This window comes from Gekko japonicus, unplaced genomic scaffold (genome assembly GCF_001447785.1).
Source record: "Gekko japonicus isolate JY-2015 unplaced genomic scaffold, Gekko_japonicus_V1.1 scaffold310, whole genome shotgun sequence".
NCBI lineage: Eukaryota > Metazoa > Chordata > Lepidosauria > Squamata > Gekkonidae > Gekko > Gekko japonicus.
The window spans coordinates 418,270-433,017 of NW_015174851.1; the positions used below are offsets into that span (position 1 = coordinate 418,270).

The window sequence follows — 14,748 nt, forward strand, 5'->3', positions numbered from 1 at the left end:
ATTACAGGAGTATGTGACAGAGATGCCGAAGGTTTTGATCTATGAGGAGATCTCGACCGATGTACAGATTGGGTGGAATAGCGGTCCCAATCAGAATAATCCGCAGGCGTTAACCACGGCAGGGATGGTGGATAAGCCCCACAGAGGTACCTCAACTGTCGTTGATCCCACGCCATCGGTGGCGGGGGGTGCATGAAGACTCTAGGGGAGCGACTTTTGGACCGTGGACGTCTGGGCGATAAAGCAGCCGCTTGTCTGTGGCCAGTGTCTCTGTAATCTCGAGTGTCGATATCGACAGTTTGAGTGCGGAGACAAGAAGGGGGACGGTGCGTGGCAGATGAGGTATATTGATGCCGAGGTAACTTGACGTCGGGAGCTTCCGAAACCGTCAATGTCGATGACGGAGAATGCTCTGCATCTATCTGATGGCTTAGGAGCTCTACCGTTTCGATGTCGATGTAAGGACGCTCCGTTTGTTGGATGGGAGAATCCAATACGTGGATGGTTGGTATTGGTGGAGGGACTTGGGCCTCCGATATCGATACTGCCGGTGGAGCGGGGAGCACTACAGGGGTATCACCCAGTGCTTGTACCGCCGCCTTCCCCGTCTTAGCCGCCTTGAGGGACTTGGAAGTGCCCTTCTTCGTGGATTTGGCTTCCTTACTTGCCTTAGCCTTCTTCTTAACAGGGGTGGAAGTGGTCGATTGTGGCTTCAATGTCGGGAGCTTCAGTGGTGGGCGGTCGACATCGGATGCGGGCCTCGGTGTCAGAGCTGTCAAAGTCGACGGTCTCTCATTCACTGGTGTGGCGGGAGCAAGAGCCGATTCAAGCAGCGCTACTTTAAGGCGTGCCACGCGGTTTTTTCTTGTTTGGTTAGAGAAGCAAGCACAATGTTGGCAGGACTCCGGTTTATGCGACTCTCCGAGGCAAAAAATACAAAGTGTATGCTGGTCCAGTGGAGCAAGTTTGCTTCTGCAGCATTTACACCTTTTTAAAACTCCCAACTTCTTCTCCATAAGAAATGGAGTAGAGATTTTGACGGTTAAGGGGGTGGTGGTGGCCCGAAGGCCTGAGGTAAATTCCACTCAGAAAAAACAAAGTCCTTTTTTTTTTTTTTTTTTTGAAGAACAAGGTGTGGAAAAGAATTTCCAAGAGCTGAGAAGGTTTTTTTTTCTTTCCAAAAAGCTATCAGCGAACCGATCAGACCGATGACAAAAGAGGTATTTCCAATGCGGCGGTAAGAAAGGAACTGGTGGGATGTTCGCGCCCACCCCTCTGGGCATGCGCGGTAGGGTTTCTGCGCATGCCCGGAGGGACTGGGCACAAAAATCAGTTAAAATAGAGCTTGCTACAGCACCAATCGATCCAGCGCGTGTGCACTGAATCCCATGGGTGTGAAGCACAGAGACCACGTCGAAGATATTGTATTAACACTAGAAGTTATCCAGCAATCTGCTATTTGTAGATTATTTTAATTAAGAATGGCAGTCGATATCTCTCTTTAAGATATAGCTTAAAGAGAGATGATATTATATATATTAATTTAGTACCTTGTGTGCAGTTTCTGCAAACTGCTGAGCACTGTTCTTCATATCCTCTGTTTTTTCTTCTGCTCGACCTAACCTTTCACCACGCTCATTCAAAGCTTGACTTGCCTTCTGTACTGCACTGGTTACACTGTCTGCTGCTGAATGTAGTATGCTGTTTCCTGTAGAAAGACAGCACATGGTTAGAAATCCCAAACACAATTTATGTGGGAGTTTTTGAGGGAAAAGCCAAGATGCTCAAATGAACCACAACATATTATAATGCTGGAACTCTCAAAAGTAGGAATGGCTGAATAGTCAGTTAATTTTTCATTGTTCTACCACAGCATTCCATTATCTATAAAAAGAGAACAAATTTATTTATTTTGATCTCTATGCCCCATCTTCAGAGTCCCACTCAAGGCTGCTTACAATGAAAATAATAAATTAGCAATATAAAAACAACTATCCATTAAAAAAGCCCAGGGATATAAACATCAAAAAACTACCCGTAAAACATATATTAGACCAAAAGCAGACCATAAGACAGCTAATAAACAAACAAACAAACACTATTCACTAAAAGCAACCCCCAGAGGAATGACCAGACCTGATCTGATTTTGTTTTGATCCCAGTGTAGGAAGATTCACATTAGTTACCCTACTGAGGTTAACAGGACATGATTGACCGGGATTGTGTTTAGTTGCAACTGAAAGTTACTTCATGCCTCCATTTATATATTTTGCCCCATGATTTTTAAAACCTTATGTTATGCTAGGTGTCAGAGGGGAAGAGAAATGTCTGAGATGGGAGAGTGTAAAAATGCCAAGGAACCCCAGGCAACTTCTGAAGAAGGGATTCAATGGTAGCCTGTTTGAAAAGCCCTAGGCTTACTACCTAAAACCAATTAGCTTGACTGAATCATCAGATGCTGAATTTTAGCTATTAAATTTAATGGAACTGAAATAATTGACAGAGACTGGATTTCACTCTTAGTGATTCACTTTATATTACTAGTCTACTTACAATAATCTAATCACAGCCTGCTATGTGATCTAACACAGGAAGCAAAAGGCAACAGCAAACGACTGCAAATCACTTTATTAACTTCATGTATTAACTGAATGCTCAAAGAGCATTCTGTATTTGTCACCATTAGAAGCTGGTAACAGACCATTTCACCACACATTTGAACCTCATGCGTGGCAAAATTCTTCTTGACATTGGGCAGGATAGCACAGATGGCCAGGGTATCCTGGGGCAAAACCTAAGTCTGAGGTAGTTGGATTATAGAATCATAGAGTTGGAAGGGACCTCCAGGGTCATCTAGTCCAATGCAGGTAATCACAAATTCATAAATACCTCCCCCCCACCCTCAGTGTCCCCTGTTCCATGCCCAGAAGATGAAAAAAAAAGCTCCAGGATCTATATGGGCTCCTAGAAACATTGTTCCATTTAACGAAACTATGACAGCTCTAACTTTCTTTTAAATTACTGACTAGTGATAGTAAATCCAAAACCAAATTTGTCATTTTTAACGGCTTGAAAGATGAATAAGAGTTAGTTTTTTTATAGCCCACCTTTCTATACCCTAAGGAGTCTCAAAGCGGCTTACAATCAACTTCTCTTTCTCTCCCTAGAACAGGCACCTTGTGAGATAGGAGGAGCTGAGAAAACTCTGAGAGTGCTGTGACTGGCTCAAAGTAACCCGGAAGGCCTCATGTAGAGGAACTAGGAATCAGACCTGGTTCTCCAGATTAGAGTCTGCTGCTCATGCTGGCTCTCGATGGACATAATTTATGGGCATTCTTTAAGTTAATTCATATTCCACAAAAATGGAAATGGTTGAGGTCCAAGCAATAACCAAATACATCAAGCTTGTCTGTAGTCCTCACATTCAGTAACCACTTAAAATATTCTTTAGAGGATGCTATTTATAGGCAGGTTATATATCTTTTACTTAATCAAGCTGGGCTTCTAAAGTAACATACCCGAATGCTGAAGAAAAAAGATTTAAAAGTAAACTTAGTACTGGTAATAAGTGCTATACCATGATACTCAGAAACTATTTTAGTGCATATAACAACCCTCTTTAAAATAGTGTATTGCTTCTCTACCTGAATGTCTCAACAATTATTGTCACTCTACAATGCCTTCTCAAAGCATGACACCTCAGAGCTGGTATCTTTTGCTGCTGTTACAAAGCCAGTTAAAACAATTATACTCATGGTTGGAATTTCATTTGGGGAAAAGAAAGTCATGAGGCTAGTTTGGCTTAGATGACATACCTTGACACACCCTGGTTTAGCAGTAAGCCTGGGTAATCCTTGATTTTTGCTGTTTGTCCCTTTCTCCTTTCACATGTGGCCAACTTATTAGGGGTTGTTTCTTCTTTCTTGGCTAACTAATGTTTGCCATTACATCAACTACAGTCAGGGCTTTTTTTGTAGAAAAAGCCCAGCAGGAACTAATTAGCATAATAGGCCACACCCAACAGCAGAAACTCACTAGCCTATTAGGCCACACCCTGTACAGCACAGTTCATTAGCATATTAGGCCACACCCCTATGCCTTCCCTTGGCGCCCCGTGGTTGCAGGACACCCGGGAAGCCAGCCCTTGGACAGGTCGGGGAAGGCATGAGGAGGCATTTAAATGCCTCCCCGATCCTTCCAGGGCCCCCTCTGGCCCACCCACCTCGAAGTCGCCGGGGGGGTCACTCTCCAGGCCTTCCCTCTGTAGCCACGCATGCAGAGGTTTTGGCTCTAGTGGGCATGGCCAACTCTGAAGCCAGCTGGAACTCTGTTCCTGTGTGTTCCTGCCCCAAAATAGCCCTCACTACAGCTTTCACTTTCCTTGAAAACTAGGATTCCTTGGATCTGAAATCCTGGTTGGAGGAAGTAGTGCAAACTATTTCCTGCTGGACTGGATATAGGGTTCGCTGTGAACTAGGTAGGCACTGGGAAAGGGAAGAGCACATGAGCCTGAAGATTCTCCCAAGCTTGTTCATATAGCTGCAAACAATGGTTTGGTACTATGATTGAACCTAGCCACTCTGAAGTTAGCATCTGATTACAAATGACTACAATGTTGCTGGATTATTAGGTGATAAACTGAACATATAAAACATAATATAAAGGATCATTATGTTTAGTTGGAATTAAGGAAACTGTATCCTTGACTATAACTGTGAAAACTGTACTGATAACCAAACTTACAATGATGAACCTGAGCAATTTTTTTTAACTTGACCTAGTGTTAAAAAGTGACCAAATGAGGCAGAGATGTCAGTCTGCATTTATAGCCATATTCATGTCCAATAAGAAGCAAAAAAGTTACCTAATTCTGTAATACTGTTTTATTGTCCAATCAGTTATGCTCAAAAAAAGTAATTTAAACAGGAACGGTCTGTATTACCAATCCTCTCTACTTACTGATGTGTAAAAACAATTGACAAATCGTCCATAGTGGCTGCCTTCCTTCACTAATTCTGTACTAGGTTGTCCAGGATAAGCAGAAAAATGATAGACAGACGTTTTACTTGGCCACCACACTTCTTCAGAGACACCTCAAGAGCAGGGGTGCTTTGGGTACAACCAGTTCTGGACACCTATGGAATACTCCAGAAATTCCCCAAAAGGCATACACAACTGGAACTGTACAACTGGATTTCCCCCTGCATGAATTGTGTAGGAGACCATACCACATGTAAGTAGAAAGAGAACACTGCTACAACTGAACAGATGTTTAGGACATAGTCACCCTTTCATGCTTAAATATACTATTTAAATGCATTTTATGACTGCTGATGTAAGCAGTTTTCCCCAACAGACTCTTTTGATCCCCCCCCTAAATACACAAGTGATCACAAGACTCCCATGGACAAAGCCAAGTAGAATGGAGGCTGTGGTAAGAAGGAAAATTGGGGGAAACCACCCCTTATCCCTTTTTGCCAGTGCAGAAAGCTGGTAGGATTCAATCCTTTTTAAAAAATTTGCAACAACTTTTTTAAAAAGATGAAAGGTGAATTTAATAATAATAATAATAATAGCCCTTTCAAGGACAGCTCTGAAAGAACTATGGCTTGCCCAAGGTCATCCAGCAACTACAAGTAGAGGAGTGGGGAATCAAACCTGGTTCTCCCAGATTAGAGTCCGCACACTTAACCACTACACCAAACTAGCTCCTGAAGGACGGTTTGGGGGAGGTGTTGTGTTGTACATCAAAGAGGGCATAGAATCAAATAATCTAGAAAACATCAGAGAATTAACTCCCCCAGAGAGGTGATATGAGCAGAAATACTGGGCCCTAAGGGTTATTTAAAAGTGGGGGTGTAGTATCACCCACCTGATCAAACCCTTGAGGCTGATCTTGAGATGGAGAAGGAAATAAAGGAGGTGACTAAAGCAGATAATGTTGTTATACATGGAGACTTCAACTACCCTCACATTGACTGGGTAAACATGTACGTGAGTCATGTCATAGAAATGCAATTCCTGGAAATCATAAATGTCTGTGCACTGGAACTGTTGGTCACAGAGCCAACCAAAGGGGTAGTGATCATAAGGTTATTAAGTTGATCATTCCGATCAACGGAAAGTTACCCCTAATGTCCAAAATTGTACCATTTAATTTCAAAAGAGGGTCCTTTACAGAAATGAGGGGAATAGCTAAAAGGAGGCTGAAAAGGAAACACAAGAGAATCAAATTCCTAAAGAATGCTTGGAGAATATTTAAAACCACACTAATTAAGACCCAGATAGAATGTATTCCACAGGTTAGGGAAGGCACTGCCAAGTCTAAAAGAAGGCTTGCGTGGTTAACAATGAAAGTCAATGAAGCTATAAAAAGTAAAGAGGCTTCTCTTAAAAGGTAGAAGGTCTGAACAGGAAGGACCACAGGCTATGGCAAAAGAAATGTAAGAATAATAAGGCATGCAAAAAGAGATTTTTGAGGAGCAGGTTGCTAATAGCATCAAGACAAACAATAAATGTTTCTGTAATATATCCGAAGCAGGAAACCAGCAAGAGAAGCAGTTGGGCCTTTGGATGACAAATGAATAAAGGGATTGCTAAAGGAAGATGGGGAGATAGCAGAAAAGCTCAATGACTTTTTTGCTTCTGTGTTCACTGTGGAAAGTGTGGGACATGTATCTATGCCACAGCCACTATTTTCAGGAAGGGAGTCTGAAGAACTGAGCCAAACTGAGGTGACCAGAAATAAAGTTCTAGACCTGCTGGCAAAATTAAAAACAAACAAGTTTTCAGGTTCTGATGGCATACATCTGTGAGTCCTTAGGGAACTCAGATGTGAGATAGTTAATCTACTAACCTGTACATGTAACCTATCACTAAATTCAGCCACTGTGCCAGAAGACTGGAGAGTAACAAATGTTACACCAATTTTAAAAAAAGAATCCAGAGAGGAACCTGAAAATTGCAGGCCAGTCAGCCTAACATCTGTCGCAGGCAAATTAGTAAAATCTATATTCAAAGACAGAATTTTTAGGCACACAGAGGAACATAGCCTGCTGAAGGAAAATCAGCATGGCTTCTGCAAAGGGAAGTCTTGTCACACTAGACTTTTAGAGCTCTTTGAGAAAGTGTAGACAATGGTGATCCAGCAGATATTATATACCAGGAGTTTCAAAAGGTTTTTCTCAAGGTAACTCACCAAAGACTTCTGAGTAAACTTAGCAGTTATGGGATAAGAGGACAGGTTCTCTTATGGTTTAAAAATTGGTTAAGTGACAGGAAGAAAAGAGTGGGCATCAGTGGACAGTTCTCACAATGGAGAGAAGTAAGCCATGGGGTCCCAATAAGGATCAGTATTGGAGCTGTTATAATTTAATTAATTCATCAATGATCTGGAACTAGGGGTGAGTAGTGTAGTGGCCAAGTTTGCAGATAACACAAAAATATTCAGGATGGTGAAAACCAAGGCTGTGAAAAGCTCCAAGAGGATCTCCACAAATTGGTGAGTGGGAGACAATGTAGCAGATGAAGTTCATTGTTGGTAAGTGTAAGGTGATGCCCACTGGGACAAAAAGTTCGAATTTCAAGTATAGACTTAATGTAGTCTGAAATTGCTGTGACTAAGAGATTAAAAGATTTTGGGATGGGAGTGGATAGCTCAATGAAATTATCAATCCAATGTAACAGATGGTCAGACTAGATGCCCTGTGTGGACCTTTCCAACTCTGTGTGATTCTATGATTCTATTCCGGAAAGCACTTTCCTGGGGGCATCTTCGGGTGGGGGGCATAATTCGGACCCTGTAAACCCAATCCTGACCAAACTCGGAAGGCAGACAGAGGAGAGACAGCTGGAGATCCTATGAGTTTGGTGTCTCTAGCTTGCACAGAATCTGTTCTATACACTCCTGCACCTGTCATTTACAGGCAGCCATTTTGACAGTCGCAGGTTCAGAAGGCTCAGGGGTATATAGAATGCCAGCTAGAGACATCAAAGTCACAGGGAACCTCCCCCGGATGCTTCTCTACTTCCCCACCAAGTTCTGCCCTCCTTGTTGCTTTAAAGTTTGGTAAATATTCTGATTGATTGGAGACAGTCTGTCTGGGAATGTATCCATTCATGAACTGCCACAAACAGCTGGACCGTCCATGCCAGTTGAGCTGCCATGAGCTTTACTTCATGAATGACGAACTGGACAAATTCATCATGAATTTTAGTTCATGCTTATTCCTAGCCATATTGAGTATTAGATATACTGATGACTGCTGTTTCATCTGCAGCTTCCACACAGCAGAAACAGAGATGATGACTGAAGAAAAAGAAGAAGAAGACGAGATTGGATTTATACCCCGCCCTTTACTACCCAAGGGAGTCTCAGAGCGGCTTACAAACTCCTTTCCTTCCCCACAACAGACACCCTGTGAGGTAGGTGGGGCTGAGAGAGCTCTTCCGAGAACTGCCCTTTCAAGAACAGCTCTTATCAGAACTACTGCTTGCCCAAGGTCATCCAGCCAGGTGCAAGTGGAGGAGTGGGGAATCAAACCCGGTTCTCCCAGATTAGAGTCCGGACACTTAACCACTACACCAAACTGGCTCTCTTCCTCCCCTATGAGCCATAGAAGGCAGTACATGCAAGCTTATCCCTTGAAACTAGAATGTTTTTGAAGTTTTCAGAATGATGGGGGCATCCTTTCAAAAATACAAAGTCACCTTGAGGATCATCCCATCTACACGATCCTACTTACTATCTTCCCCACTCCACTATAAGGTGCCCAGCCCATCCACAAGCACTATATTCTCTTTACTAATGGAGAAGTGATAGTACCTTCAGGCTATGAGAGTAGAAAACAGCTATATTTTTCATCCACTTTTGTTCAATAAATCCACAGTGAAAGAAGGCCAACCGCTGCAATTACTTCGATGCAACGAAATGGTGCTCTGCTACTAAGAGAGGATGGTTTATGAACTGTGATATGCAAAATCTGACAAAGTATCTGCAAAGTGTACATTTCACTGAAAGTGCCAGAGTAAACTACATGGAAGGTTAACAGCTAAACCACTCCTTGCTTTTTTACTGTGCCAAACTCATCCTGGCCTTCATCAGCTAAGGGCGAAATCTAAATAATAAGGATATATTTATATAAATATAAGCCTATATTTATACCCTAACTTCCTTCATCTTCAGAGATCAAGTTTTAGGTACATACTGTAATAAATTCTGACTAGGAATAGCTTTATACATGCCTATGTAACAGTCCTCTGTATGAAATATTTGCAGAATAATGAAATTGAATCAGCTGTGTCGCAATATGTATCGACAATATCACCTCCATAGTGTAACGGAACAGCATGATTTTTAGGTCTCTACACAGATGTTCAGATATAAGAGCTTCCCTGGCCTTAACATTGCTTTGTCCAACAATTATTACATTAACATCTGCAACCAGGAAGTCTTCAGTTTCCTAGTCATTTGTGAGGGAAGCACGAGAGGGGAGGAAGCATACGCGCCAGAAAACTTCTAATGCTTGTTCACTCATGAAATCTGAATGCAACTTGGACCTCACCAATATTTGCTTCCCACACTGCATCTGGACATGGAATATTCATATACCAGGGTAGCTTCCATCTAGCTATATGATATGGAGCAAGGGTTATGAGCCCTTTAAACAAGATCCTGTATTACACAGAAGGCTGTACGGGATCTTCAGGGATACGGCCCATTGTCCTGTTTACTTAAGTCTGGTGAACTTTCAGTAAGCAACTGTTAAGAGGGTAAACCGCAAGTATTTTCTTTCAGGGCAGACAGACTGAACTCTTAAAATTTGCATGTGCATACTGTATCAATTCAAAACAAGTAGAATATACTGTAACACAGTATTAACTAAATCATTTTAGTGTGGCACTTATCACTATAAAATGCAAACATACTGTAGTAGGGGTATTTCCAGTGATAATAGCATGTTCCACTCAAACTAAATGCTAGTGCAAGCATATCTCCACTAGTCAATAAATACTTGAACACTGATTAGTAAATATTTATGATAGTAGTTAGCTCTGTGATATAGTTGAGGCCTCTTGTGAATGACTATCCAAGCATAGTAGATAGTTAACACGGACACTCCTGACTGCTAAGGAACAAGGTAGGTCTGAAGGCATTTGTTTCCATGGGCCTGATGCGATTTCGTACTGCTCCCATTCTTTTCCACTGTTGCACACTTGTCCCCAGTCCTATACTTTTTTCAGTCTCTTCGATTAATTTTTGAACAACAAATCAAACACTTCAATTTCTTTCTGCAAAATAAACCAACTTCTTCAATCTATACACACCCAAAGCATTTCTATATTTCATACATTATCCTTAGAGCATACATGATAACTTGCTCCAAAAAATGGCTAGATGGTTAGACAGTGTCATAGATGCAGTGAACGAGGGGTTGAGCACACTCTGGGGGATGGTGGAGGACAGAAGGGCCTGATGTGATGGGGTCCATGGCGTCGTGAAGAGTCAGACTCAACTGTGCGACTGAACAACAACAAGCACTCTCAGTCACCAGGATCTGGAATGACTACCTCCAGACTACAATGACATCTCCTGTGACTGGAATGAATACTTTTCTAGTGCTGTTTTGGCCTCCCTCACACCCCTAAAATGGTCTGCTCAGTTGCCAGTTCCCCTATATTCAGTGACCTAACTCCCAGGAAGAAGGATTGCATCCTCACTCTACTTACAGAGACCATATAAGACTGATTTTCCTGGGAACTGGTCTCTCATAAACATGCACAAAATCACAGCCTGCAGCTTTTATTAGCAAGGTTTATTAGTATTATGTACAGAAAAGTACAAAATTGAAAGAGGTTAACATGAGTGGTATGACCAAATAGTTGGAGGGCTGGTGTTCTGGCCCCTTCTTTCGACCAAGGAAGATGGGATTGTGGTGTGTGTGGAGGAGGAGCATGATCTTCCCAGGGGTATTTTGGCCTTCCAGTCCATCTTTAAGCAGGCCTACTCAGATGAAGGACCCTGCCTTATTCTACTTTCAGAGACAATGTTAAACCCATTCCCTTGTTCTTCCAAAACCATTCCTGGTTTTTCTTTTGTATTTTTTTGCATCTGTGTATGCGTGCCCATGCCTGGAAGTCATGGTGTCCTGTGGTGACTCCTACTGGGGCATGGAGGATGTTCAGAGAAGTGGCTTGATAGCCTGCCTCTGTATCCTGGCCCTGGTATTCTTTGGAGGCCTCCCATCCAAATACTTGCCAGGGTTGGCCCTGCTTAGCTTCTGACATTTGACAGGATTGGGCTTGCCTGGGCTATCCGGATCAGGGCAACCATTCCTGGTTTTATGTGTAACTGTACCCTCTATGCCAGGGGTGGCCAAACTGTGGCTCGGGAGCCGCATGCGGCTCTTTCACAGATATTGTGCGACTGGGGAAGCTAAATATCATTAGCAAACAAATATCATTGGGCAAATAAATATCATTATCAATATCTGCTTTTACGGCTTTTGTTATTATTTTTGGCAGTCTCATTTAATGTTAATAAAAAGCAAATTTGCATATCTACCAGTAAAAATGTGTAATATTTGTTCATGTCTTGTGGCTCTCAAACATCTAACATTTATTCCATGTGGCTCTTATATCAAGCAAGTTTGGCCACCCCTGCCCTATTCTAAGCTCCTCTGCAATACAGCTAAGTTGTAAGGAGTAAAACTATGCAAGCCAGCTATACTCAGATTTCGTTAATGAGAACAACAAAAGGTAGAACCTACTTGAAAACAAATTCATTTTGAAAGATCAAATCTAAACATGGTTGCAGAGAAAATAATTATGTCTGTACAGTAGATATAAGAGAACACAGATGCCTGAAAGCAGAGTGCATGTAAGCACTTCTGTATAGCCCCCTGCCTCCTCCCCCCAAACTCTGGGGAATGGATCAGTCTATTTGATCAACAATAAATGTGACGTATTTGTACCTGGTCATTATGAGGTGCTCTGAAATCACAGAAGCTCGAGCTTACCTACTACTGACATCACTGTGTGGATTATTTATAGAACACCTTGCTAATCTCAACCAGTACTTGGGTGAAGAAAAGCCAACGATTCATTACAACTATCTTTGGAGCAAAGTGCTCTTCAAGGAGTCAAAATTGGATAATCTATTAGGAACTCCAGTCACCTGTCCAGAAAAAAAGGTTAGAGAAGACAAAGATACAGTTATTTATTTTTTAAAAGCTCAGCCAGGAGCTCCTTTTAATTGATTTGGCAAACTGAATGCTTGAGACAGAGGACAGAGCCCACTGTCTACTTCAGAGTCTCCAGACCATCCTTTAGCTCCTTTGCACTCATTCCTTCCATCCTCTTCCTCGTCTCATGGACTTTTGCTATTCCAGTGTTTGCCTGTAGGTGTCAGCAACTCTGTTCTACAGCAACTTGCACGTTGGCTTTACTGAAACAATACCAGTGAAAAGAGGCACTTCTTCAAAGTGCATTTGGAAGGAAGGGATGAATGTTCTGACTAGCATCAAATAAGGGAAATAAATTAACTTTCAACCAAGACCCAATGCTGCCCTACATGGGTTCCAGTGATCAGGCAACAGTGGCTGAAGTAGCTTATTTTGGACAGAGATTTTTAACTTTGATAATTTCTAGAGACCAACAGCAATTTGCTGAAAAGTTTATTAGGGCCCCTGTCACACGGGCAGGAAACTGCAGAGGAGAAGTGTGGCTGTTTGCCCCGGGGCAAACTAACATGCAGTAAAGCGATCAGACCTACTGTGGAGGTTCTGTGGAGGTACTGTGGAGGTTCCATGGCAAGGGAGAGAGAGGCACTTCTTCAAAGTGCATTTGGAAGGAAGGGATGAATGTTCTGACTAGCATCAAATAAGGGAAATAACTTTCAACCAAGACCCAATGCTGCCCTACATGGGTTCCAGTGATCAGGCAACAGTGGCTGAAGTAGCTTATTTTGGACAGAGATTTTTAACTTTGATAATTTCTAGAGACCAACAGCAATTTGCTGAAAAGTTTATTAGGTTGAGGGATTTATCATATATAAAAAGAAGAAAACAGAAGCCAAAATACAAAAATAAAACAAAATTCCGATAATACTTTGAACATTGGGAAGAATAGGTTTGAAAATAATACTTTCTCTAAATTACATACTTCTGTTTATAGTTATTAATTGAAATATTTGGTATTGGATTTTATCTGGGTTGTCATGACAAAATTATAAGTATGACGAGGGGTTACGGATCAGTGCTAGAACATCTGCTGGGCCTACAGACGCTTCCAGGCATTTCCAGTTAGAGGATCCAGCAGTAGGTAATATGAAAGACCTCTGACTGAGACAATGGAGAGCCTCTGCCAGTCTGAGCAGACAATACGAACTCTGATGAACCAAGGGTCTGATTCACTATAAGACAGATTCCCTGTGTTCAGTAGATTTCGATAAACTACAGATCAGTGAGGAGAACACTGCTGTAGAAGTCTTCAGAAATAGAACAAAAACCACAAAGCAATCACAGTACTGGAGAACAAACAATAGTGAAAAATGCAACCACCATGACAAAGCTGTAAGAATACATAAGTAAATGAATATTTTAAAAATCATGTAATAGCGTCTTTATTCCCTGTTGTATTCCGTATATATTGCGCACATAACTTATTACACTCTCAAATGTTTATCAGTACGGAGAAACAACATTAATTTTCAAAATGTCATAATATTCCACAAACCAAAATCTTGTCACTATTAAAGCTGCACCAAAACCCACAAACTGTAGGAAACAACAACGTTCTAAAGAGATGCCAACAAGATGAGACGGAAAGCTGGTTGTGTTCCCGTTTCAATTGAACAGAATCTGTTTCAGCGGTCTAATAGTGGAGACTTTTGCACAAAGAAATGCTAGCAGATTTTAGAATCGCACTGTAAAGATTTATTGGCTGTTCCATTGTAGACTGTAATATAAGGATTCTGTGGCTGTTCTGTTTGAAGTTGAGGAACACAAATTGATGACCAATGACTAAGAAGAAAATTAATTTGAAATGGGAGTACAACTGGCTTTCCATTTTCTCTCATTAATATCTCTTGTTGTTTCCCATGGTTTGTGGGTTTTGATGGAACTTTAATAGTGACAAGATTTTGGTTTATGGAATATTGTGAAATTTTGGAAATTAATGTTGCTTCTCCATACTGATAAACATTTGAGGGTGTAATAAGTTACTTGTGCAATACAGATGGATTAGGAATAAGGCCCATTGTGGAAATAAATACAACGAGCTCTAGAAAGAGGCTCTGGGCGAGTGCCCTGGCCTTGGGCACTCAGCGTCAATTTGCTGTGGTGACCTTTTGAGTGATCTGAAGATCTGAGTGATCTTCAGTCCCCCCCTGGAGATTGACAACAATGGTTCCCCAGGAGGAACCAGCTGGTTTGGAGGGTGGAGTCTTTGTCATTATACCTGTCTGAGGACAGCCCACCCTCTCCAGGCTCCACCCCTCAAATCTCCAGGAATTTCCCAACCTAGAGTTGGTAACCCTATCCCTCTCAGCCAACCATCAACCTATCTTTATATGCCCCTCTGACCTCAGCTTTTCAGCTCCCCACCACCAGTTGCAGCCTCTACCTAGGAAAAGTAGTCTTTCTCTGCAGAGGCACCCAAGCAGGAGGGACACGACCTCAGCAGGGTATAATGACACAGAGTCCGCTCTGCGAAACTGAGCCCTGCCATCTAGAGAGCAGTTGTAATTCT

General features: G+C 42.0%; 1 protein-coding gene across 2 annotated transcripts in view; it reads right to left on the reverse strand.

Moving 5' to 3' along the window:
- Positions 1–14,748, reverse strand: part of STXBP6 (syntaxin binding protein 6) — a 175,907-nt gene that overhangs the window by 12,209 nt on the left and 148,950 nt on the right. For both annotated transcript variants that reach the window (XM_015424536.1, XM_015424538.1), the window contains exon 5: positions 1,551–1,708. In XM_015424536.1, the coding sequence (XP_015280022.1) occupies positions 1,551–1,708 (158 nt within the window). The remainder of the gene's footprint in view (positions 1–1,550; positions 1,709–14,748) is intronic.